The sequence below is a fragment of the Elephantulus edwardii genome, unplaced genomic scaffold (assembly GCF_000299155.1).
Source record: "Elephantulus edwardii isolate Elephantulus edwardi_28Jun2011 unplaced genomic scaffold, EleEdw1.0 scaffold00041, whole genome shotgun sequence".
Lineage (NCBI taxonomy): Eukaryota > Metazoa > Chordata > Mammalia > Macroscelidea > Macroscelididae > Elephantulus > Elephantulus edwardii.
The window spans coordinates 17,288,130-17,313,669 of NW_006399791.1; the positions used below are offsets into that span (position 1 = coordinate 17,288,130).

The window sequence follows — 25,540 nt, forward strand, 5'->3', positions numbered from 1 at the left end:
TCTCAGCTTGGCTGTACCTGGGATCACAGCCCAGGCTCTGCCTGCCCCCCAGCTTTGTCAGAATCTCAGGGCTGGGGAACCTAGATCTGGGGACCCTAGATCTGAGGGGGTTTGTCTAACTTGCCAAGTGATCCCGACGTGCAGCCAGGTGTGCGAGCCAAGAGATGGCAGGTGTGGCCTGGGAAGAGGCACATTCAGCATGCTCTCAGCACTGTCCTGTTTTTTTCTTTTTCACCCTTGCACCAGGCGCAGTTCAGCTACACAGATGCAGTAGTGTTAAGAAGACCTCTAGCGGGTGCCCAGGTGGTAATACGTGCTGAGGAGACTCTGGCCCGCTGCCCTGTTTTCCCCGTTTCCTCCACAGACTTGTCTGAGGTCAGATGTGCCATGCTGTCAGGGCGTCAGGTGTGGCAGGTGTGTCACGCTGTCAGGGCGTCAGGTGTGTCATGCTGTCAGGACGTCAGGTGTGCCACACTGTCAGGCCACTGGCCCTGCCTCCCTGATAAACAAGCATTTATCCCTGATCAATTGGCAGACTTCCTTTATGGATGATGGTTTAATCAAGGACTTATGAAGCACAACACACCTTCTTAGGGGAGAACTTCCAGCCTGCAAATTTCAGGGAGGGAGAATACATTTGTGTAAGTTGAGGCCATGGAAGATAAAAGATGAAAAAGGCAGCTCTTTTCTCCAGCTGTTAGGAATTGAGAGACCCATTGCTTAACCAGCACTGCCCTCTAGTGGACAAAGGCTTTATTGACCCGCTCTTCCTCCCCACTCCTCACCTGGGGCACAGTAATGAGGACAAATACTCTGTAAGACCATTATTGTAAAAATAGAAGGATAATAGTAAAACGTGTACAAGAGCTCGAGGGGGGGGGGGGGGGTGAGAGGGTGAAGGAAAAGGGAAGGATCCAGGCAAAAAGACAGGGTAATGATGGGTAAAGTCCAATGGTGATTAATTTAGTGAAAAGTGATGCATGAGAATGATTGTATGAAACACAATGTGAATGTACAGTCATGTGATACAATGGATACAAACTTTGTAAGCAAATCAATTTAAAAAAGTGAACTGGGGAGAAGGGGAAGGGAGAGAGAGAGAGGATAAAAATGTACAACAATGAATGAGTGAAAATCTAACCTTCTGTAAACTTTTGCTAAAATAATAATTTTTAAAAATCCCTCCATCTTCAGTTAATGGAACAGAGACGCAAGACCACTGAGGCAGGCCTCCTCCTGGTATCATCATTCCTGAGACACAAAGATAGTTCTAGACAGCATCTCTGTGTTCCCTGCAGTTGTTCTGTACCATCAAGTTGGGGTGACTCATAGCTGACCAGAGGGTTTTAAGAGGCAGTAAATTGCATGGGAGGAGATTACCCATTTCTCCCCCTCTTCCACTCCCCCCCAGAGCAGCTGATGGATTCAAACCACTGCCTTCAGGTTGGCAGCACAGCTCCTCACCACGTGGCCACCATAGTTCCCTGTTACCCACAATAGAAGCTTGCATTCATTGCACTGTGTTCTCACTGTTCTGCAAAGTTGAACCATCATCGCCACGCTCAGAGTTAGGAAACAAGTGATCCAGAAACTGAGATGTGTGCCAGCATCCAGGGGTTCCTGAGTGGCAAGAGCCGTTGAGTGCGTAGTGATTAATGCGTGCTGTTGCTGTTACATACTGTCAAGTGCAAACCCTCCAGAGGACTTCCAGACGGTGTAAATTGCATTGGAGTAGATTGCCTGTCTTTCTCGTGGATTCAAACTATGTGCCTTTGGATTCCTTACCACTATGCCACCAGAGCTTCCTATTACTGTACATGGTGATTTAATCCACCCAGAGCGCAGAGGAAGAAAGGGCTGGCACTCCACTTCTGAAATACCACCAGCACAGAAACCCTCAGGAGCTCTGCTCTGAAACACACGTGGTCCCCATGGCCAGCTTTGCGGTTTAGTTTGGGTTTAACCAGGATTCTAGCCTCGCTTTGACTAAAGCAGGGACTTTGGCCACCATGCTGAGGTGCCCTGCTTTTTCTTCCTTGGGGCCCAGGTCCTGGTTCATATGTAGGCTTTGTGGCTTTGGGACAATTGACTGACCTCTCTGAACCTCTGCTTTTTTATCTACAAATTCAAAATTCATTTCAGTGCAGTCAGGCCTGACCCAGCCAGCTTGTCAGCAGGCTTTCAGAGGCTGTAGCACACGAGAAGATTGCCCATCATTCTCCCAAGGAGCAGCCAGTGGATATGAACCGCCTACCTTTGGTGGTTCAGCTCCCTACCAACTAGGCCACTGAGGTCCCTTTTCATCTACAAAGAGTCTCCTCATGTCCCCTTCTTATGCAGTCATTTGCCCACAGGTATTTCTGAAGGGATTGAGAAGGAGTATGAGGAGAGTTGCTTCAGAATCCCGGGATGTCTGTGCTTCATTCCGTCTTCCTCTCTGAACTCATTGTTTTTATACCAGAATATTAATTACACCACTTTCCTCAAAAAAGAGGTCAAAGCACTCCATACATTTGTGACAGCCCAGTGAGACAGGACAGGTGAGAACGTTTTCTCAGCATTCAGTGGAGAAAAATGCAGGATTCCTCCAGGGTAAACATTTGCCTCTCCTGATCTTTAGTTTTGTCAGTTATAGCCTCCTTGACTCTGACCTTCCCTGTAACTGTGCTCTCCGGCGAAAAGCTGAGAAGTCAGGCTGAGCTGTCCTGTCCTGAGTCAGAGTGTCCTGGGGGTCTTCTGTCCCAGGGTGGGAAGAGAAGGGGGCTGGGCCTCACAAGTGTGATTACCACAACCCCCCACCTCTTGGGGCAGTGCAGTAATGCCTGGTCCTTGCAGCCGCCACCTAGATACATTCACTTCCTCTTAAATTGATGATTCCTTTTCTTTTTTTTTTTTTTAAAAAGAAACATGTCTTTTAGAAAATCTTACTTGTTTCTAGGCTTTGTGTCATTAGGAGAAATAGGATTATGTTTAAAAGTTACCATTAAAAATGAACCCCACACCACGTAGAAAGACTGGAAGGAAATCTCTAACTGGATGTCAGTGTTTCTCTCTGGGTGGTGAGTGATGGTGATTTATTGCACTGCCTTTGTAAGGCTATTGCATACCTTAGAGTGAAGTCAAAAGTCACATTATAACTGTCACTGGGAACTAACTCAGAGCTGACTCTCCTGGGGGGGGGAGGGGTGGAGTCAGAAGCTGTAAATTGCACCTGGAGGAGGTGGATTGTCAGTCTTGCTCCCTAGTTGCTGCTAATGGATTTGAATCACCAGAGAAATGAGACCTCTGGCTTAGCAGGTCCACTGCCCTGTGGATTAGGACCCCCGAGTTCTCTTGTAATAAGGAAAGCTAAGATCCCTGAGTGCTTACTGTAAACCAGGCACTGTTAAAAACCCTTTGCATGCAATGCATTTGAATCTCAGAACAACCCTCCAGGGTGATACTCATGATCTCTAGTTTCATGTGAAAATGCAGAGGCCCAGAGAAGGTGAGTAACTTTCCCAAGGTCACACAGCTTGCAAGAACGAAACGAGGAGGCAAACTCTCCCTGTCCGGCTCCAAGCTCTGTGCTGTGATGCTTCTCCAAACCTCATTTATTCCAGATCATCCCTTAGCATTTGTTTCTTCCGAATGAGGAAGGAGCATTGTGTTTTCACATTAACCTTCATGATATCGTCAACGTGAAAATGAACGGGAAGAGATGGATACCTCAGTTGGATGGACACCTGAAATAAGTGAAATAGTTTAATTTGGTGATGTACATAACAACAGCGACAAGCGATGCTGAATCAGCTTGCTGCGTGCCACACATACACACATACTGCTCACTCGCACGCGTGCACTCACATCTTCATATGCAGATCCTTACCATAGTCTTTACTCATTGTCATCTGAGTTTGACTCTGTTCTTGATGATCCTGTGTGGATTAGGATAGAATTGTGCTCTACGAGGTTTTTAATATCAGACTTTTTTCAGAGGTAGACCACCAGGACTTTCTTCTAAGGCACCAAGGGGTGGACTTAAACCACCACCTTCTGCTTGGTACCCAGACCCTCATCTGTTTGCACCACTCAAGGATTCAGGGATAATAATATGTCGAACAGTTCTTCCCAGAGCAGTAAATACCAAATAGAGGCTCCAATTTGAGTTTTCCAAGTCTGTGTCTGATGGAACCTTCTGGCCTGGCCCTTTCTGCTCTGTGCACTGGCGTTGTACCTTCCCCGGGAGATACATTTACTTGGAGGAGAGAGACTGAACAGTAGCCTGTGTTTGAGTGTAACGGAGAGAGACCCCATGCAGCAGCCCTAACACAGACAGAAACTCTTCATGGAAGTCACGACAATCAACTTCGCACACTCTTGCACTAGAACTTTCCAGAAGGTGCTCTTAGTGTCTCAGGAATCTTCTCCTGACTCTCTGAGCTAAAAGGAATCACCTAAAAACTTGGACTGTCAGCTTACTTAGCTTCAAACTACTTACTTAACAGGAAAGTTTGCCCTAACAACTTGTTGACACTCAGAAAAATAATACACATAAATTGGATCAAAAATACTTTCACTTCATTTTTAATAAGAAGTCCTGGTGGCACAGTGGTGAAGCACTTGACTGCATAACAGAAGGTCAGCAGTTTGAACCCACCTGCAGCTCCCTGGGACACAGATGAGGCATCTGCTTCCATCAAGATCTGCAGTGTCAATTATAATGTAGGTTGTGTCTTTGTTGGACATCAGCACCTGCAGTTTTTTTATTTTAATTTTTATTGATATTTTAATGAAAGTTTACCCAAAACTTGGATTTCCATTCATTCATTGTTATACATTTTCCTCCTGCCAACCCCAGTTAGCTTTTCTCTTGAAAAAAATTATTTCATTGTTGCACAATTGTGGCGTTGATTTTCATGCATTGTATGCTTTTGAAGGAGCTCTGCTGGTGTAATTGTTCCCTCCCCCATGCATTGTATTTTATAAAATCAGTCACCATTGGACCTTGCCCATCAGTTCTTCAGAAGTCGCACGGCTAATCCCAGGGTGGTGCCTCTCTGTCGGTCCATGGTGGCTCTGAGAGAGAAAATAGGCAGTCTCCTCCTGTGGGATTTACAGCCTCTGAAAAGCCACCAGAGGGTTTTTCCTGAGCTCTGACTCAGCGCCCACCCAACGACAGTGAGTTGAGTTTGAGAGTTTGCTTTCGAGATTGTATTTGATTGAAGGGAATAAAATATGAATCAAGATTGAAACTGACAGCTATCTTGCTGTTGTGTTCTTTTAAAAATATATAATATTGGTGGTCCCTCCCCAGAGGTGGCCCAGCACATAGTATGGGGACTGCAGATTTGGAGTGACAGCTACTTTCTAAACAGCACCTCTGTGAACTTTGATAAATGGTGATGGTTGTGGAAGGGCTTCAGGCCATTTATTCATGGGGTCGCTATGAGTCATGCTTGACTCAACGGCAATCAAAAACAACATCAATTTATAGACAGATGAGTTGATGCTTTTGAGCTGTGGTGCTGGAGAAGAGTACTGAATATCACATAGACGGCCAGAAGAACAAACAGAAATGTCTTGGGAAAAGTGCAACCAGAGTGTTTCTTAGAGGCACAGATAACAAAGCTTTGTCTCACACACATCGGGTGTGTTGCTAGGAGAGGCTATTCCTTGGAGAAGGACATCATTCTTTGAAAGTGGGGGGACAGTGAAAGATAGGACGACCCTCAACCAGGTGGACTGACAGCGGTGACTGCAGCAGTGGGCTCAAGTGTGTCAGAGATGATGAGGATGGCACAGGACAGGGCAGGGGTCAGATCTGCTCACAGGACTGCAGTGGGTCCTATCCAACGCCATAGTGCAACATCAGCTGCATTTACAGAAGACCCTTGTGCAAAGCAGGACGCTGGTTCAGGTGAGGGCATCCACTCTCTCTGTCCACTTGTTAAATCTCTGGGAAGCCAGAGTAGCCATTTGATTAGGCTTGGTGAGCCGGCATAGGATGGGGTGGACAAGGTCAGAGTCTGCCAGCCGTGGAGGCGCGGGGTCAGCCCTGCTGCCTGCCCTGGCTCGCTCCTCGATGACTGTAGGAAATCCAGGTGGGGAGTGGTGGAGTGAATGTTGGAAAAAGAGAGCTGGAACTTCATCTTAATCAAGTAGACATGAATTTTTTTTTTTAAATTTCTGTTTCTTTTCTACTGGTTTGCATGCAAAATTTGTGTACATTGTGTTTCACATTTCTTCATTAATATTGTGTTTTATAAAATCATTCCCATGCATCGTGTTTTACAAAATTAATCACCAATGATCTATGCCCACTCACACCCCATCTTTTCAGGTCCCCACCGGATCTTTCCTCATTCCTTCACCCTCTCCCTCCACCCGCCAGATTCTGAGACTGTGATTTACCTCCCACCCTGAGACCCCATGATCAGACGCCCACCCTCTCCCCTTCCCCCTTTGGACTTTTATGCACCTCTTACTAGTTATCCTTCTATTTTTACAGTACTGGTCTTACGCAGTATTTGTCCTTTAGAGGCTGAGTTAGTTCCCTCAGCATAATTCTCTCTAGCCTCTCCCATGTTATATAATATTTTTTTAAAAAAAAAATAAAATAATTGCTCCTGGGTACTGCCTAATTTTCCATTGTGTGACTGTACTACGGTTTCTCAGTCCATTCGTTTGTTGATGGACATTTAGTCTGTTTCCATGTTCTTGTTATGGTGAATAACGCTGCTGTGAAGATCAGTGCACAAATCTCTATTTGTGTCTCAGTTCTGTTTTCCTTGGGTATATTCCTAGCAGTGGAATAACTGGGTCCTATGGCATTTCTATGTTCAGCTTTTTGAGGAAATGTCACACTTTCCAGAGTGGTTGTACTATTTTACAATCCCACCAATAGTGTATGAGGGTTCCAGTCTCTCCACATCCTCTCCAACATTTTCACTTCCATGTGCCGTTAATACTTGCCACAGTGTGGTGAGGTGAGCCTGACAAGGGCCCTCGTTTACAGATGTGCAGACTGAGGCGTGAGTAGGTAAGTACTCTGTCAAACATTCACAGGACTAGAAAGTGGGGGCCCTGGGTATCGAACTCGGGCCATTTAGGTGCTCACCTGCTTCCTGGAGCTGCCTCTCCTAAAGTGTTCTTTAAGTGATTGCAGAGGCCACCCTGTCCTTAGAGTCGGATTTGCTATTTTCAAGCTGTGCTGAGTTTCCCAAGAGATTCCGGCTCCTCTGCTGTGAAACGGACGCAATCCACTTCCCTTCACTGTCACAGACAGGCTTGCAGGACACTGTGTGTGCAGAGCCCAGGGCACACAATGGCTCACCTCAGAGAGTCTGTAGGGCCCCCTCACATTTCTCTCACTCCTCCTGAGTCATGGCCAGCTCCTCCTGCAGTGCACACAAAGCCGGCAGACAGCTGGGGGCAGCACTGGACCGCTGCAGGAGGCTCTCCCTGGGTTTGCAAGATCTGAAGGCATCTGATTTACCAGGATACTAGATGTCACTGTCCTGTAACGCATTTCTGGTCCATAACAGCCGAGGTGAGCTTGCTATGGAAGGGAAAACCAAATCACAATGCAGCAGTGAATGTGAAGGACTGCTCAGCTCGGGAGGCAAATGCAGAAAGAAAGAGGACCCTTCCCTGAGCTCTGATCCACCCTCTCCCCCCCCCCCCCCGGGAAGCGGTGCTGCTATCCCTGAGTGATTATCCTGAAGTTTCTGAAGTGAAAGGGGCACTTCGTGTTGCTCGAAAGCCACCTCCCAGATCTCCACTACGGGACCACCCCAGTATTTGAGAACACACTGATGTAAAGACTCATCTTGACATTTCCTTGTGTAGAAACTGTTCAGACAATGTCTCCCAAGGATTTCTTTTTTTTTTTTACTGAGGGGACATAATTGCTCTGCACACAAATATGCATGCCCTATTTCTTGTTTTGAGTTCTTTGGGGGGGGGGCTTTGCTTTTTAAAAAACACATTGGTTTATTTATAGAGTTCAAATACCTTGTTTTTCTCACCAGATCTTTCCTATTTCCTTCACCTTCCCCTCAAATTGTGGGACCCTAAGATTAACACCCCCACCCATCCATCCCCACCCCTCTGCTTCCCTCATCCCCCACCCTTAGATCCTCATACTCATTCCACAATAATGATTTTATAAATTATTTGTCCTTGTGGGATAGAGTTAGTTCACTCAGCATAATGCTCTCCAGTCTCTCCCAAGTTAGGTAATAATTTACAGTTATACTTCCTGCGTGCTGCCTAGTATTCCATTGTGTGACTGTACCATAATATCTCAGTCCTTTCAATTGTGGTTAAACATCTGGGCTGTTTACATGTTCTTCAGTTGTGAATAATGCTGCTATGAACATTATTGTATAAGTTTCTGTTTTTGCTTCAGTTCTCATTTTCTCAGAGTATATTCCTAACAATGGAATAGGTGGGTCATATGGAATTTCTGGGTCGCACTTTTTGAGGAAGCGTCTGTTTTTTGGCACTGAATCCTGTTAACTATTCTTGGGGACTAGGCTGAACACTGGTCTTTTAACGTGAATGCCATGCTGTTTTCTTAGGGAGATAGGGAGGGGCTTCTGGCCAGATAGGGAGGCCTACTAGGTGCACCATGTCTCTGTGACAGGACCCTGCCCATCTGAGCCATCAGCACTGAGGACCAGTCACCCCTGGACCCTGCCCATCTCCTGTAGACAGCTGAGGCCAGCAGCTCAAGGAATGGCGTCCTCCATGTCACAGCTTGCACAGGGCAAGAGACCCAGGGTTGAGGATCGCCTGCTGTCCTTGATGTCTGATCAGAGCACACACTTTATTATTTCCTTTACCATGAGGCTTCGTCTGACATACTTTGGACATGTTGTAAGGAGGGACCGGTCCTTGGAGAGGGGACATCATGCTTGGGAGGATGGAGGGACAGCACAGGAGGGGAAGGTCCTCTTTGAGGTGAATTGATTCAATGACTGGGGTAATCAGGAAGGTGTATTGGAGACAGTGCGATTGGCACAGGATAGAGCAGGGTTTAGGGCTGTTGTACAAAGGGTTGCTATGAGTCACAAGTGACTCGACGGCACATAACAACAACATGTTATCTCTCCACAAACTCTTCAGTTCATGAGTTGTTTGTTTCCTTTTCCCTGTGTATATTAACAGTTTGGTCCTTTGACCTACTATAGTATGTTGTTGTTGTTAAGTGCTGTCAAGTCGTAGATGACTCATAGCGACCCCATGAAGGAAAGATCTATTTATGTAACATTCATCTTTTCTCCAGATTCATAGGGTTTCAGGAGGCAAGCTATTTCTGAAGTAGATGCCACTCCTGCTTCCAAGCTTGTTTCACCCAAGCACTGTCCACCATGGGTAACCATTATTGCATTAGATATATTGGTGTCACCCTGTTCAGCTTCACAACAACCATGAGTTACCTCTGTACAGCAAGTGGACAGACCAGTGCTATACGACCTAGATGAATGTTTGACCAAAAACAATTAAAACCAGGCCTGAGGGCCGCGGATTAAAATCACCCACCTTTGGCTTGGTAGCGTAACTTTCTGTACACTAGGCCAACAGAGCTCTCTCTGCTGTTGTTAACTGCCGTTTAGTCATAGATGACATATAGTATAAACGTTCATATTCCATTTCTGGGGGGAGCTGGGTCAGAAGGGATGTGGAAGCATCCCTGTCCTCTGTCCCTCATGCCCCTTTGGGGGAATCGGAGCAGTCCGAGAGTGTCAGCAGCTCTAACCGATGGTTCACCTCAGCCTCGATGCTGCCGTTTCTTCGCTGGCCTTTCATGCTGACTTTCCTTGGGCACATGCTTCCCACTTGCCTGCCTCCTTCTCAGCTTCCCTCCTTCCTTGTTCTCTCCACCCCGGAAATGGGACCACCACTCTTCCCCACCCCTTAACCCACTCTGCTATGGATTTCCCCCCAGTTCTAGACACTATGGAAGAGACTGGCATGTTCACATGCCTCTGATGGCACACCAACCTTCTCAGCTTTCTTTGCTTGTTTTAAGTCAATGAGAAAAACAGAGGAGCTAACGTGTTAATGAAGATTTTACTTCCCTCCAGACTGAGGCATTTTCATTTTGTACAAATAGCCCCTCTTGTGAACGTGTGTAGCTGTAAGGTTAGGGTCTTTGACTGGGTATGTGAAGAACATTTTGTGACACTTGAAATTCTAGAGCAGGATTTTGCTGAGGGGAGAGCCCCATTCCTGCAAAACTAGTTACTCACGGTGGCCTCATGCATGTCATAGTAAACCTGTGCTCCACAGTACATTCAGTGGTTTGTTTTTCGTAGAGTGCCAAGCCTTTCTTCCAAATACCTCTGGGTGAACACAAACCTTTCGCTTAGCATCTGAGTATATTACCCATTTGCACTCTTCAGGGATCCCTTTATAATATAATATGATGTTCCCGTCTTCATCAAACAATACCCTCAAAAAGTCTTCAAAGGATTGCTTTGGGTTCTGATAAGTATGAAGATATGTCTTCCCTCACCAAGAATCTGTTCGAGCCTTTTGTCCACAATTTAAAGTTTTGGGTTTGTTGTGTTTTGACTTCATTGTTTTTGCTAACTCAGTAAACCCTGTGAGACTGAGATTTTTGACCATTTGGTTCAGTGCCGAATCCCTGAGCACTAAGAATCGTGCTTGTGGAGTCAGCTTGGACTCAGTGACTGTTGACTGAAAGGGTGACATTTACTCTATGATGACGTCAGTGTAAGAGCTCCAGCTGAGGACGTTTGGGACAGGGAGCTCCATGGAGCTCAGATCCCATGCCCTCACACTCAGCTCCTGCCTTGTTCTTCACGTGCTCGTGTGAGCCTTGCTGGAATGACCCTTCTATCATGTCTCCACCAGACAGCCAACATTTTTAGAGTCATCTTTGCCCTAATTTCATCCTTGGGGCCAGGAGAACCGCCAACACTTGGGAAATTTCTCACCACTTGAACTCGAATGACGTGAACATAGCCTCTAAATTTTATTTTGGGTTCAGTTCCTATCTCAGAATGACCTAAAAGGTTTGTGCAGAATTCCAGCTATGACAGCCACATATCCTGGGGGAAACATCATGTTGGGGAAAGTAGAAGGTCAGCAAGAAAGAGGAACATGCTCAGCAACATGGGCTGCAACAGTAATACAGCCATGAACTTGAGCGTGGCAGAGACCAGGAAGATGGCACAGGATGGGACGAAGTTCCTGTCTGTTGTGCATAAGGTTACTATGAGTCATGGTCAACTCGACAGCACTCAGTAACATGTCCATCAGATACTCAAACAATGCCCAAGGCCTGCCACGTCCTTGGAGCTGATAGAAACTGCTGAGGTCCTAAACAGCTATTACAACAGCAGCCAAGGACAGTGATTATGGAACCATGGGAAGGAGAGGGGGCGTGGAGGGAAGAAGGGAGTGTTGAAATTAACAAATATTTACTTAAAGATTCTCAAAGCCTGCTTATGTTAGCTTTGACATTTGTTAAATTTCATGTTTATTTCAGTACTGTTGTAAAATATTTATTGCTTAGATTTTTCTCACCTTAAAAGAGTTCCAGAGCTTTTGCAATGTATGTTGAGTAATCTTGGGAATTATGTAAAGCCAAATAGATGTAAAAATCAGAATTACAAGTATCTTTTTAAAAATATGACAAAAGATGTTAATTATAAATGCCGATGTATTCAAGTATGTTTTGTGTTCAAGATTGTTGTTGCTGTTGTGTACCCTGAAGTCAAAAAGAATCATAGCTGGCCCTCCAGCAGGTTTTCAGAGGCAGTACACATCTCATGGGGGGAGATTGCCCATCTTTCTTCCACTTGCCTTTAAGATTACAGTGCAGCTTCTTATCCCTTGACCATCAGAGTTGCAAGGTGGAAACCTCTAAAATAAAATTAATAGCTGCACAAGTATTTCAAAGAAGCTTACCAAAATGTTGAAGAATTCTTGTGTAACGTACTATAATTTAATGAAGAAAAAACCAAATAAACAAACAAAACCAAAGAAAACCCCACTGTTGTCCGGTTGGCTGATTGTGACTCACAGCAGTCCTGTAGGAGAGTAAATCTATCCCATGGGCTATCAAGGCCAGGAGCACTGATGACAGTAAGTACTATGTCAGGCTAAGAGCTCACATTACTCAGAGCTTCAGATCCACCAGCCAGTGCATGAGAGACAGATGTGCAGTCTACTCACGTCGTGATTTGTATCATCACAAAGTCTGGTGGAAGGTCATTATAAATTTAACATGGAAGCAGACCACCTTCTCTTTCTCCCACTGAGAAGTCTTCAGCAACCAGCCTTCAGTTAACGTCCACTGAAACCCCTGGACCATCTTTGTTTATCAGTTGTTGTTGTTGTTGTTATGTGCCATCGAGTCGTTTCCGACTCATAGCGACCCTATGCACAACAGCTCTAAACCCTGCCCTATCTGCGCCAACCGCACCGCCTCCGACACACCCGTCCCGATTACCCCAGTCACCGAATCAATCCATCTCATAGAGGGTCTTCCCCTCCTGCGCTGTCCCTCCACCCTCCCAAGCATGATGTCCCTCTCCAAGGACCCGTCCCTCCTGGCAACATGTCCAAAGTATGTCAGACGAAGCCCCAGAATCCTTGCCTCCAAGGAGCAGCTTTATCAGTAGCATTTCAAAAAGTCAAAACCACTAGTTTTTGGCTGCTAGAATTAGTTCAGGCTAATTTCCTGTAACACCATTAGTACAGCTCATCTGATCGACGCGGAATAATTTCCTTGACCTTTGATGAGTTTGCTGTTGGATTTTCCCCCCTCTAATCTTAGTTTCCTCTTTTTTCAGGAATCCTGTTCACGATGCTGGTATTTGGACCAGCCTGTGGATTTATCCTGGGCTCTTTCTGTACCAAAATCTATGTGGATGCCGTCTTCATTGACACAAGTAAGGATATCTGAATATTTACCTGTCACAATAAGCTTTTTTTTCTCCTTAAAGAAAACAGTAGCCTGTAGATTCTAGAACCTGCCTCCTGAGTGATGTGTAACCTTAATGCATTCATCTTCTTAGCTGACGGGCATCGATGATTGGAAGGAACAAACATTGGTCTTGGTTCCAAGGGTATAGGTTTAAGTTCAGGTTCTGCATTTGTCTAAGATGCCTAAGCTTACAGAGTTATTTTCACCACTACAATATGTGTTTTCTTTATCTGCAAATTAATAGTATGATCTTCAGTTTGAACCCACTCAGAGGCCCTCAGTAGAAAGAGGTCTTACAAGAATTAAATGAGAAGAGGGAAGTGAAACCCAAACTCAGTGGCATTGTGTTGATCCCGACTTAACAGCATTTCTGAGGCTCTAAATCTTTACAGAAGCATACTGGCTGCATCTTTTTCCCCCATGGAGTGACTGGTGGGTGTGAACCATCGACCTTTTAGTTAGCAGCCAAATTCTTTAACCACTGTGCTACCAGGACTCCTTAAAGATGGAACTGTCTGCCGTATATTGGCCCTTTGGACTATATGAAGACCCTGTCTCCTAAGCTCTGAATGAGAGAGCACATGGAAATACAAAAACCTGAATGGGGTCAGTGAGACAAAGCATTTGGAAGCCTGTCTTTGAGACATGGTTGTGATGGCCCTTGTCAGGAGATAGTTTTAGGCAAAACTTCTATGCCTTAGCACACGAGTGAATGTGAAATAAAGCATGTGCTTCTCAAGTTGCTCTGAGCTCCCCATCCAAGACCGTGTGCCTGGACAGTACACAGGTCAGCATGGGCTAGGTTGTGAAACAGTCTGTGGGGACTGTTTTAGTCCCCAAATCAACGAATTTCACAGCACAGAAGTATTTTTGGCTGCCCCATATGCCTAGTGCAGTTAGATGGTCCTGGGGAAGGTGGGACCTGGTTCCTCCTTGTGGTCACAGCCTTCATCATGACCTCTGCTTCTGCAGTGTCCAGGCAGGACCCTGAACGGTGAGGAATTACTTGGTGACACTTTTTTTCCTTTCAGCCATTTACTTTTATTTATAGTTTGTGCTCAATGCCGATCAGTTCCATAACATGAGAAGTTACTGAGAATCAAAGCCTAAATACACAGGCAAATCTACAATCCAAACAGATGTACAGCGTTCAGATATGAAGCAAAGAGAGGGTTTATTCACACACACAGTAGCTTGAGATTTGTTGGATCTGGTGGTTTCCATATGGTAGTTTCTAACCATGAGGGGGGAAATGACTTTGGTTTTCAAACTGCTGTGTTCATATGAGATAACTGGAACATCTAAGCCTCTGAAGGTCAAATAAACAAGAATCTAGAAATAAAAAAGGCAAACGTGTGAAGGAGCCAAATGTAATAAAAATCAGGAATTTGGGAAGTTATCAGTGATCTCTTGTCTTCATTGAATTCACAAACCTTTATAGTCTCCTTGTAAATACACTTTTTTCTTTTTTTTTATTGGGAAAAACATATTGGGGGTACAAGGAGGTGAGGGTTGGGGGCAGAAAGGTGAGGATGGGCCAGGATGCAGTTGCAGAGCTGCACAGTTTGGTCAGTGGGGGGAGCAGGTAAAGGAAATGATGAGGGTCCAGAGGGGACCAGATACTAAAGAGGAATGACAAGCATTTTTCCAATGGTAATTAAACCAATGTCTTATTGATTTGGGAATTGGATGCTGACTCTCTGGCTTCTTCGTGCTGAACAGGAGCGTAGATATAAAGGGGGGAAGGGAGGACACTTTATCACCTTACTGGTGGTCTTGGGATAAAGCTGCTTGCCTTCTTGCTCTGTTAGAAGATATTTTCCTGTCATTTGCTCCCCTCTGGACTGCAAAGTGTTTTCCCAGGTGGGTCCAGTGGGGATGGCTGGTTGAACCGAGAGGCTCCATCCTCCTTTGCTTCCTTAGCTGTCAGTTGTATTTCCTTTTTTTCACTGGCACTGGGTTCAGGGTCAATTCTGGAGTAAAACTCAGAGTTAAGGTTACGTATAGGAAAGGGAGCAAACCTAGAGAGAACGAACTTGTGAGTAACAAATAGAAGGGCTTTGAGGGTGTTGCTTTCAGGTTTGGTGCGGGGGAGGGTGGCAGAAGGTGGCCTAGGTAACATTCTCTGGATACCCTAGGCATTCTTTTTTTTTTCCTCCTTCCCCACCCAGGGGTCAATCTGGGGACAATGGCACAATCTGGGGACTGAGGAGCTCACCCTGAGGGCCGCGACAGCTCACCCCAAGCTGAGGGCCGAGGGCAGCCCACCCCGGGCAGAGGGCCGTGATGGCTCACCCCGAGCCAGGGGCAGAGGGCAGCCTGCACCAGGCAGAGGGCTGAGAACAGTCCGCCACGGGCAGAGGGCCGAGAGCAGCCCGCCCCGGGCAGAGGGTCGAGGGAAGCCCTCCCCGGGTAGAGGGCTGCGATGGCTCACCCTGAACCAGGGGCCGAGGGCAGCTCGCCCCAGGCAGAGGGCCACGATGGCTCGCCCCGAGCTGGGGGCCGAGGGCAGCCCTCCCCGGGCAGAGGGCCGAGGGAAGCCCTCCCCGGGTAGAGGGCCACGACAGCTCACCCTGAACTGGGGGCCGAGGGCAGCCCGCCCCGGGCAGAGGGCCACGACAGCTCGCCCCGAGCCGGGGGCCGAGGGCAGCCTGCCCCGGGCAGAGGGCTGAGGGAAGCTCGCCCCGGGCAGAGGGCCGAGGGAAGCCCGCACCGGACAGAGGGCCGTGACGGCTCACCCCGAGCCGGGGGCTGAGGGCAGCCCACCCCGGGCAGAGGGCCGCGATGGCTCGCCCTGAGCCGGGGGCTGAGGCCAGCCCATCCAGAGCAGGGCAACACCCCCCAGGAGCTGGCTGGTATACTCCCTCTCCAATTGCCTCTGCCCCAGTCTGGTCCCCTCACCTGACTGAGGACTCTATGGTCAGGGATAGTGTTTCCAATTCCAGCACTGCCACTTTTACACACCCCCCCCATAAGTGGTCATACTATATTTTGAAGTAGGTGTCACTGCCCTCCCCCTTTATATATGATAAAGGGAACCTGAGAATTGTGAACAGACTCCCCCCAGGTCTAACCATCTCTTGGCAGAAGCATTCAATAGAACAAAATATGTGGTGCATTTAGGATGTCGGTCCTCTTGTGCATGCTGCCACTGTTAAAGTCATCAGACTCACAATGACTTTCAGCAATCCATTGCATAGATAATCATCTTCTTTGGCCTGTCCAATGCATAGGTAATCGTCTTCTTTGGCCTTTCCAATGCATAGGTAATTGTCTTTTTTGGCCTGTCCAATGCATAGGTAATCGTCTTCTTTGGCCTGTCCAATGCATAGGTAATCTTCCTCTTTGGCCTGTCCAATGCATAGGTAATCATCTTCTTTGGCCTGTCCAATGCATAGGTAATCTTCTTCTTTGGCCTGTCCAATGCATAGGTAATCATCTTCTTTGGCCTGTCCAAGGAGACCCAAACCTGCAGATGGCGGTCATGCATTCCAGTCCCCCACCTCCTACGCAGGTGGCCAGCGGGGCGCGCCCCCCCAGCACAGGAGGCCTACGGGAGGTGCGCAGCCCCCCCAGCGTGGGCGGTCATTGGGGGGCGCCCCCCCCCACCCCACCACACGGGCACTCGGCTGGTGTGTGGCCCCTCTTGTGCGGGCGGCTGGCGGGCGCCTGCTTCCCCCACTGCTGCCATCCTGGCTCCAAGAATTCTCTCCAGACCAACTTGCAGCAGTGTGGTGGCTTCACTGTACCAGTCTTGAGGAGGGCCGGTGCCCAGCATCCATCTTGGGTGAGGGAATCCATTCGTTCTGGCTGTGGAAGCCTCATGAAGCTGCAGCAGCTGTGCGGCGCAGTGAGGGCTCTGCAGAGGGGGTTGGGAGCCACGAAACTCACCCATTTCTCCTTGGGAATCCTTGAATTCCTGTTGTTGAGCCTCGATCTTCACTGAGGGCCAGTCATCAACTGTTTAAGTGTTCAATTATCAATAAGCCGAAGTCTGTAGAAGGCCATAATGGCCCTGCTTTAAGTGGTTCGCTGCTCCCGCAGCTCACCATGCTGTCTCTGCCTCCGCCGCCATCTTGGATTCTCATAAATACACTTTTTAAACTTTATGAATCAGAAGAGTCATATTTGAAACACTTTGTGCACTAGTCAATATTTTTACATTGTTAGAATCTGTCTTACGTGGACTTGATTCTGGAAAGTAAATCTTTTACAACTGCTTTGGTGCACAGGTGGTTTTTTACGGTAGACACTTGACAAGTCTTGTGTTCACATGGTGGCTCTTGAGGCGTCGTGGTGCACATTGTTGCCACTCAGCTTTCACTGGCCAGAATGAGATGCTTGGTTCAGCAGGTCTCTGTGATTTACAGCAAACTGTCCAATTTGGGGAGCCCATGAGTGGAACAAATGGTCAAGTGCTTGACTAACTAAAAAGTTAGCAGCTCAAACTCATTGAAAGACCCTCGGAAGAATGACCTGGCACTCAGCTTTCTAATGACCACAGCCTAAAGGCCCTTTGGACAAGGTCCAGTCTGGCAGGAGGTCTCCATGAGTGGGAACTGACTTGAGGACAGCTGGCGACTGGTTGGTAATGACAGGTATTTGCTATCTCATTCACTACCACACAGAGTTTTTCTGTGTCTTTTTTCTGAGAGCAGCTTGGCTTGAGCCTCTGACTCATGAGACTGCAGTGAAGGTGGCAGCCCGTTGCTGTGGAGACGCCCCTGGGAGAAGATTCCCTCCTGACCCCTCTGTATGAGCACCTGAGGCAGAAGCCACCGCCTATTCATAACCTCATCTCAAAAGTGACATCTCATTACTTCTGCTGTCTGGCTTCTCGGACGGAGAGTCACGTTTTCCATTCAGGACCCAGGAAGGGCTTACACAAGGGTTGAGTGCTCAAGAGACAGCTGCCTTAGACATCGCCTTCCACATAAGATCACAGAGAAGAGTATGTGTCCAGCTAGCTCAGTGTGCCGTGTCTCCTTCCACTGAAAGCAGGAAGACGTCGTGAGTCTCCATCCCGCACCGCTCCATTCCAAGGATCAATGAGAAACTGAGCGTTCCTGGGATCTCAGTCCATCGTCTCTCGACAGTACAAAGTTTGCTAATTGACACTGAAGAAGTAATGTGGTTTTAAATCTAATCAAGTCACCATGTGATTCACTCCATTAATCCCACTGATATATTTACTTGTGGCTAATGATGTTACAAATTTCTAAGAGGAAAAAAAAATCCAATGCAGCCTTATTTATTTATTCGTTTGAAGTTCTGCATTCGGGCGGGAGGTGATTGAGTGCTGGAATGGCACTTTGAAACCAATCAAAGTGTTTGGTGGTAGGCTGGTGGCAAAACAACACATAAGCAGAGCCAGCTCTCACTTTTCTTGTTAGGGACAGGGAAGCCAGCTCTCCACAGCAGCACAAGACAAAAAGAGAAGGGGTTCAGGAAGGAGCAGCATTCCTCTCTGTCATAAAACCCAGGTGGGCAAGCAGCATATCTTGCCTCCTAGAAAAGCAGAAGATCACTGAAGGAGAGGAAGACCCTATGAGATGGAGTGACAGAGTGGCTGCAGTTCAACTAGGCTAGGTGGACCAGTGATTGTGAAGATGGCACAGAGCAGAGCAAGGCTCTGATCTGCTGAGCGAACGGACAGCAGCTGACCAAATGGCACATTACAATGACCTATGGGTGGTGACTATTGGATCAGGACCTAATGCCCAGGGCTTTATACATCTGCTGTCAGGGACCTCTCCAGAGTGCTAAAGAGCAATGATGTCAGTTTAAAGAATAAGGTGCACCTGATCCACAGTGTTGTCTTCTCTGTTATTTGCTATCCATCTGAAAGTTATGAAGAATCGATGCCTTGGAGTTGTGGTGTTGGAGGGAAGTACAGAGTACCCCATGGACTGCCAGATGAACACGTTTTTTAAGAAAGTGCAGCCGGGATGCCCCTTATAGAGGCAAAGATAGTGAAACTTCTTTATAATCGGTCATGTTGTTAGGAGGGGCTAGTCCTTAGAAAAAGAAATCTTGCTGAGAAGGTGGAGGGAGGGTCAGTGAAGAGGAGCAAGACCTTCAACAAGATGAACTGACACCAGGACTGTAGCAGGGGACCCAAGTGTGTCCAAGATGACGAGGACGACACAGGATATAAAGCATGGGGCAGATCCTGGTTCATAGGGTCACTGTGAGTCTAGTCCACATGGTGGCAGCAGTACCATCCCTGAATGGTGAGGACGATGTGAATCTTTATGTGATTACTAAAAGTCAATGATTCAAACCCGTCAAAAGAAAGCCTTGGCAGTTGGCTTCTGTTGGGAGTTGTGTTGTTGTGTGTACCATCAAGTCAGAACCGATCCTAGCTGACCCTCCAGTGGGTTTTCAGAGGCAGTTAATGGCATGGGAGGAGATTGCCTGTCCTTCAGCTGGTAAATTCGAACCATGTGTCATCAGAATTGCAGCAGAGCTTCTTGCCACTTGGCCACCAGAGCTCCCCAAGACTTGCTAGAATGGGTGGAGACCCTGTGGAGCAGTTCTGCCCAGTAACACACGGGGTCCTTGTGAGTAGGAATCAACGTAATAACAATGAATCTAGAGATGATTGATTCTCTTGTAACATTTTCATTTTGCAAATGAAGCAGCTAAGAGGTGAAGGAGTCTCTCTATACTAAAACCCTGCGCTCTGAGACGTATCACAGTTCTCATACTCAAACTCTGTCCTGAGAAAGAAACTACCTGGAGAAGGAAGCTCAGTACCTGGCATGGCCACGGGGCTTGGAGGGGCTGACACATCCGCTCACAGTAAGCCATGCTTTTGCTCCTACTCTTCAGCCCTGAATACTGTTCAGGCCCCAGACTGTTCAAATCCTTTCCCCACCACACCTTATCCCCCTCAGGAATGAAGTAACTTCATTCCTGCCTCTGCATTTCCTTGGCAGTGTGGAACATCCAGTGTAAGACAGATGGTGCCTTTCAGTCCCATCCAGGGGATTTTTCTGATGGCAGCCGCCCCCTGCGGGGCTGATTGAGGATTCCCCCATCTGTTTCCCAGGAAGGGGAGGGGTGCGCTTTGTGAGTCAGCCTTTGTTTGCATCGTGGCTGAAGGGACTGTGCCTTTAGTGCTCTTCTCTACCACTAGAGGGTAGAAGAACATAGTGTATTCTATTGGGAAAAAATTTGAGTCAGAGAATTGGAGTTCCAGCAATTTCCTCCCCCAGCCTCAATCTTGCAGCTGAAACTTGTCATGGTCTGTGAGCAGATCTGGGCTTTATTTTGAGGAGGGGGTTGTATATTTTTACAGATGGTATTCCTACACCTGTCTTTTCACCTCTCTTTACACAGGCTCACCTTCCGTGTGTGTAGCCTTCATCATGAATGTACAGGTGCCATACACAAAGCTTCTGAATCCCAGCTGAGAGCCCGGTGGGGGCTGGCCCATGGCCTTGACCACTGTGAAGTGGTGTGTTTCCCATCAGCTAGGGCAGCAGGATGAAAGGCAGAGGCCAGAGAGCAAACAACTGCCATCAGAATAGATGCTGCTCGGCTGTGGCAAGACGTTTGTTTGGGGCATGGTCAGTCATGGAGCATCCATGGGGTACCATATCCGCTTCTCACAGGGTGCATGTCTCCTTTCATGCATGTCTCCGATGCCCCTCTCCTTTGGGAGAAATCGGTTCCTCCTCTGACAGCCTGGGAGAGAAATGATGGCGCCCCTGGAATGTATATTCCCTGAGATCTTTGGGAGTGTGAGGCTCAGGTCAGAGCCAGGGGGTCTGAGAAAGAAGGGCTTGGCAGCAGAGTAAATGGAATTATCAGAACCTAAGAGGTTGCCTCGTATCCACAGCTTTTCAAGCAAGAATTCAAACCTCAAGCCTTCTGTTACTGAGCAGCTGGATTCGCGGACTCTCCAGGAACTCAGCCAAAAGGCTGCCCCTGCCATTTGTGGTCGGATCCCAGCTGATGGCCTGGCCTGGCCTCAGCATCTGCACAGGCTTGTGTTATGGCACACACCAGCCGGCCCCACACACGGGGACCTAGCATTTGAAGTCAGAAGGAAATCTGCCTGTCTGTTTGCTTCCTAAAGGGTCACCAAGCTCAGCCACTTTAAGGGCTGGTGGCTGCTGCCAGCTTCCTTCCTGTTGGACTCATACGCCCAGAGGCTGGGGTCCTCATTGCCCCCTACTGCCCTCCACTTATAGCCCCTCCCCTGCCTAAGTCGGTTTTAACTTAGAGCTGTTGTTTTGCATCAGAACCAACTCATAGCTGACCCTCCAGTGGGTTTTCAGAGGCTGTGCATCCCAAGGCATTAATAATATCCTTCAAATTCTTGAGTCCCACAACACGAGTTTCACATAAATGATCAAACAGATAGGTGAACTGGGGAGGGAGGCAGAACACAGAAAATCTCAAGAGCCCTGTTGCCTACCGTGTTACTCTTATATGCGAAGTCAGAACCCTCTCATAGCTGACCCTGCAGTCGGTTTTCGGAGGCTGTAAGTTACTTAGGAGGAAACTTGGATTCAAACCGCCTGCGCAGCTAGGTTAGCAGCACAACTCCTTATCCACCAGGCCATCAGAACTCCCTGCATCTCTTATTCTCCAGTGTGGACCAAGAGTGAGACGTTTGTTTCGATCTGCCCTTCTCTTAGTGTCCAGTGTCTTCCTGGACTGATTGGTTAGTTTGAAGCTGATTCTCACTGCTTTTTCTTTCTTTTTTCCCCCTCTTCTGATCCTCTGAGATGGTGGCAGTCTTAGAAAGCAGAGGGCAATCCCAAGGAGCATCACATGATCATATGTGTACTTGACCGTCACTGGCAAAGCAAACAGCTGTTAAGGGATTGTTCATGTTACCACTGCAGAAGTGGGGTCCCAGGAGTGAAGGGGTTAAGAAGATGAGTCTGATGAAGAGAGAAACCTTCTACAGTGGTAGATGGCCATGCAGAGGCAGCGCTGGCATGCAGAGCCATCTACAGACACATAGATGCTTCCTTCATGGTGCGTCCAGCGTCTGACTCCACGTGCTGCCCGTCTGCACCATTCTTCTCCCCTCTCCCTCAAAATTGCCCTTGAGAATGAACCTATTTCTTTTTCTCAGTGTCAGGAATTACCAAGCAGTTTCTTATTTTTATCAGCGGTAGTCCCTTGGTGGCGCAAATGGTTAACTGCTTGAAAAGCACTTATTTGAAGATTAAAGACTACAGCCTTCAGGGTGGTTTGTACCTCAACATCAAGAATCCTCATTATTGGACCAAGAAGCAGTTACCACTTTAGTCGGCTTGGCTCCATGGTCAACACTCTTGGCACCAGTAGCCAGGAAATAAAAAAAGTATTGCAATGGGAAAGTCTGCTGTTAGGGACCTCTCCATGGTACTGAAGAGCAGTGGTTGTCTGGAGACTAAGGTGTATCTGACACAGGCAATGATCTTTGCAATCACTTGTTATGCATCAGAGAGTTGAACAATGACTAGGAATGATAGAAGGAGAATTGATGCCTTTGAGCTGTGGTGCTGGAGAAGAGTATTGAATTTACCATGGACTGCTAGGTAAACAAACAGATTCATCCTGGAGAGGGTTAAACCAGGCTGTTCCTTGGAGGCAAGGATTCTGGGTCTTTGTCTGACATACTTTGGACATGTTAGGAGGGACAGGTCCTTGGAGAGGGATATCATGCTTGGGAGGATGAAGAGACGATGGCGTAAGAGGGGAAGGCCCTCTGGGAGGTGGATTGATTCACTGACTGGGATAATCGGGATGGGTGTGTCAGAGGCAGTGCTATTGGCACAGGATAGAGCAGGCTTTAGGGCCATTGAACATAGGATCTCTATGAGTCGCAAGCGACTCAATGCCACATAACAACAACAACAACAACAACAACAAGAAGCAGTAATCATGATAAAAGGGGAGAAGATTGAAGTTGTTAAGGATTTCACACCCATGGAAGTAAAAGCCAAGAAATCAAACCGTGACATTGGGCCAAGCTTCTATCAAGAACTCTTCTTAAAAACCTTGCTAAAGAACAAGGATGTCACTTTGAGAACTAAGGTGTGCCTGACCTAGGCTACGGTTAGCACATGCAAGTTGAGCAACAAATAAAGAAGATGGCAGAAAAATTAGTGACTTTGAATGTGATGTTGGTAAGGAATTTTTAGTATGTCATGGAGTTCCAAAAGAATTAACAAGTCTATCTTGGGGGAAGTACAGCCAGAATGATCCTTACAGGGGAACATGGCAAGATTCAGTCTTACTTACTGTAGATAGATTATCAGGAGAGACCAGATCTTGGAGAAGGGTATTATGTTTGATAAAGCAGAAGGACCTTGAAAGCAGAAAGATCTCAATGAGATAGGTTGACACAATGGCTTAAACAAAGTAATGATAATATAGATGGCGTCAGACTGAGCGGGTTTTCATTCTGTTGGGGGTCTCTCCGAGCATATCTCTGAGTTAGAACTGACTCAGTGGCCCCTAACAACAGCAGACAAAGGATTCCACTCTTGTCTCTCCACTTGTCATACTGTGGCCGCTTGCAAGTTGCTGTGAGATTGGATACTATGCCACTGGGTGTTTCAAATATCAGCAGGGTAACCCTCGGTGCACAGGATTCAGTGGAGCCTTCAGACTAACGCAGACTAGGAAGAAAGGCCTGCCTCTCTACTTCTGAAAGATGGCGTGTGCAGCCCCGGTAGATCACAACAGACTTTCATCTGATGTTGTGCACAGAATGAGCCTGTAGCTTGTAAGACACTGCATAGTGGTGACAGTGGGCTCAGATATGCTGTGACAGTCATGAGACACCATCTCTTTTCACTCTGTTGTACACTGGGCCACCAGGAGGCAGAACTGATTCACTGTCACCTAACAGCAGTGGGAGAGCAATGGCTCGGTGGGACCCAGACAGTCCCACCACTGACATTCGGTCAACTCAGGCTGTCCCCTCACCTGAAATGCTGTCCCCCCACTCTTCAACATCTTATTACTTCCATGACTCTTGTCTTACTGGTAATTTGATACACCTAAATATATGAAAGCCCCTGAGGCAGTTCTGCTCTTTAATGTGGGGTCGCTGTGGATGGGAATCAGCACGGCAGCCCCTTATAATAAGTGAGACACAAGGATTTTCCATTCTGCTGTGGTCGTCTTATTGACAGCTGCCTTCATCAAAAGACTCAAATTCCAATCATTTTTTTCTAAAGCTAAAACATTAGTTGTTGTTGTTGTTGTTGTTGTTATGTGCCATTGAGTTGAAGACAACTTGGAAGGGACCCTCTAGCAGGTCTTTAGAGACAGTAAATAAAAGAGATTGCCCATCTTATTCCCTTGGAGTGGCTGGGGGTTCAAACCATTTGTCTTTGAGTTAACAGCAGAGCTCCTTACCCACTAGACCCCCAGAGCTCCCGAAGACACTAACTAGGATTGTTGTTGTTGTTGTTGTTGTTGTTGTTGTTGTTGTTATGTGCCATCGAGTCGTTTGCGACTCATAGCGACCCTATGTACAACAGCCCTAAACCCTGCTCTATCCTGCGCCAATCGCATTGCCTCTGACACACCCATCCCGATTACCCCAGTCACTGAATCAATCCACCTCATAAAGGGTCTTCCCCTCCTGCGCTGTCCCTCTACTCTACCCAGCATGATGTCCCTCTCCAAAGACCTGTCTCTCCTTGCAACATGTCCAAAGTATGTCAGGCGAAGCCCCAGAATCTTTGCCTCCAAGGAGTAGCCTAGTTTAACCCTCTCTAGGATGAATCTGTTTGTTTTCTTGGCAGTCCATGGTACATTGAACACTCTTCTCCAGCACCACAGCTCAAAGGCGTCAATTCTCCTCTGTCCTTCCTAGTCATTGTCCAGCTCTCTGATGCATAACAAGTGGTTGCAAAGACCATGGCCTGTATCAGGCGCACCTTCATCTCCAAAGAGATACCGTTGCTCTTGAGTACTTTAGAGAGGTGCCTAACAGCAGACTTTCCCATCACAATACATTTTTTTTTATTTCCTGGCTGCTGGTGCCAAGAGTGTTGACTGTGGAGCCAAGCAAACTGAAGCTGTGAACAATCTCAGTCTCTTCGCCATCCATCCCAAGCGGAGCCCAAAACGGTTGGGAGGAGCAAGGGGCAGACGGAGGGACACGCCAGCGGCAGAACCCGGAGCCTGGAAGCGCGCGGGTACAAGTCGAGGCCAGGCAACATAGAGGAGACCCCTCGGGCCCAGAAGAAAAACACAATCTATACCGGAGTTCTACAGGACACATCACCTTCCCTTCGGAGACAGTACAACTAAAGAGACACTGGACACAGAAAAAAAAATTGTCAGCAGTTGACGTTGTTGGAATCACAGGAGCGAAGAAAGCTTCAGAAACGAGCTGTCAGGTCATGGGTTGGACAACGGGAGATTAATTCTGATGGCATTTGGTAGAAGTGAAGGGGTATCCTGGTGGAGGGTGGAGCTGGGAAATAAGTGGGTCAAGGCACTGGGCTAAGGGCAGGGACTACACTAACTAATGGTTAACTCCACAATGAGGGATTTATCTGTCATTGCTCCACAAATTGCTGTCTGTCAGATACTCCTAAACATTCAGATTAAGACAATCTAGGA

General features: G+C 47.4%; 1 protein-coding gene across 3 annotated transcripts in view; it reads left to right on the plus strand.

Annotated features, from left to right (window-relative positions):
- The window catches only part of SLCO3A1 (solute carrier organic anion transporter family, member 3A1), a 439,918-nt gene that overhangs the window by 313,033 nt on the left and 101,345 nt on the right, over positions 1 to 25,540 (plus strand). For all 3 annotated transcript variants that reach the window (XM_006885188.1, XM_006885189.1, XM_006885190.1), the window contains one exon: positions 12,813 to 12,911. In XM_006885188.1, the coding sequence (XP_006885250.1) occupies positions 12,813 to 12,911 (99 nt within the window). The remainder of the gene's footprint in view (positions 1 to 12,812; positions 12,912 to 25,540) is intronic.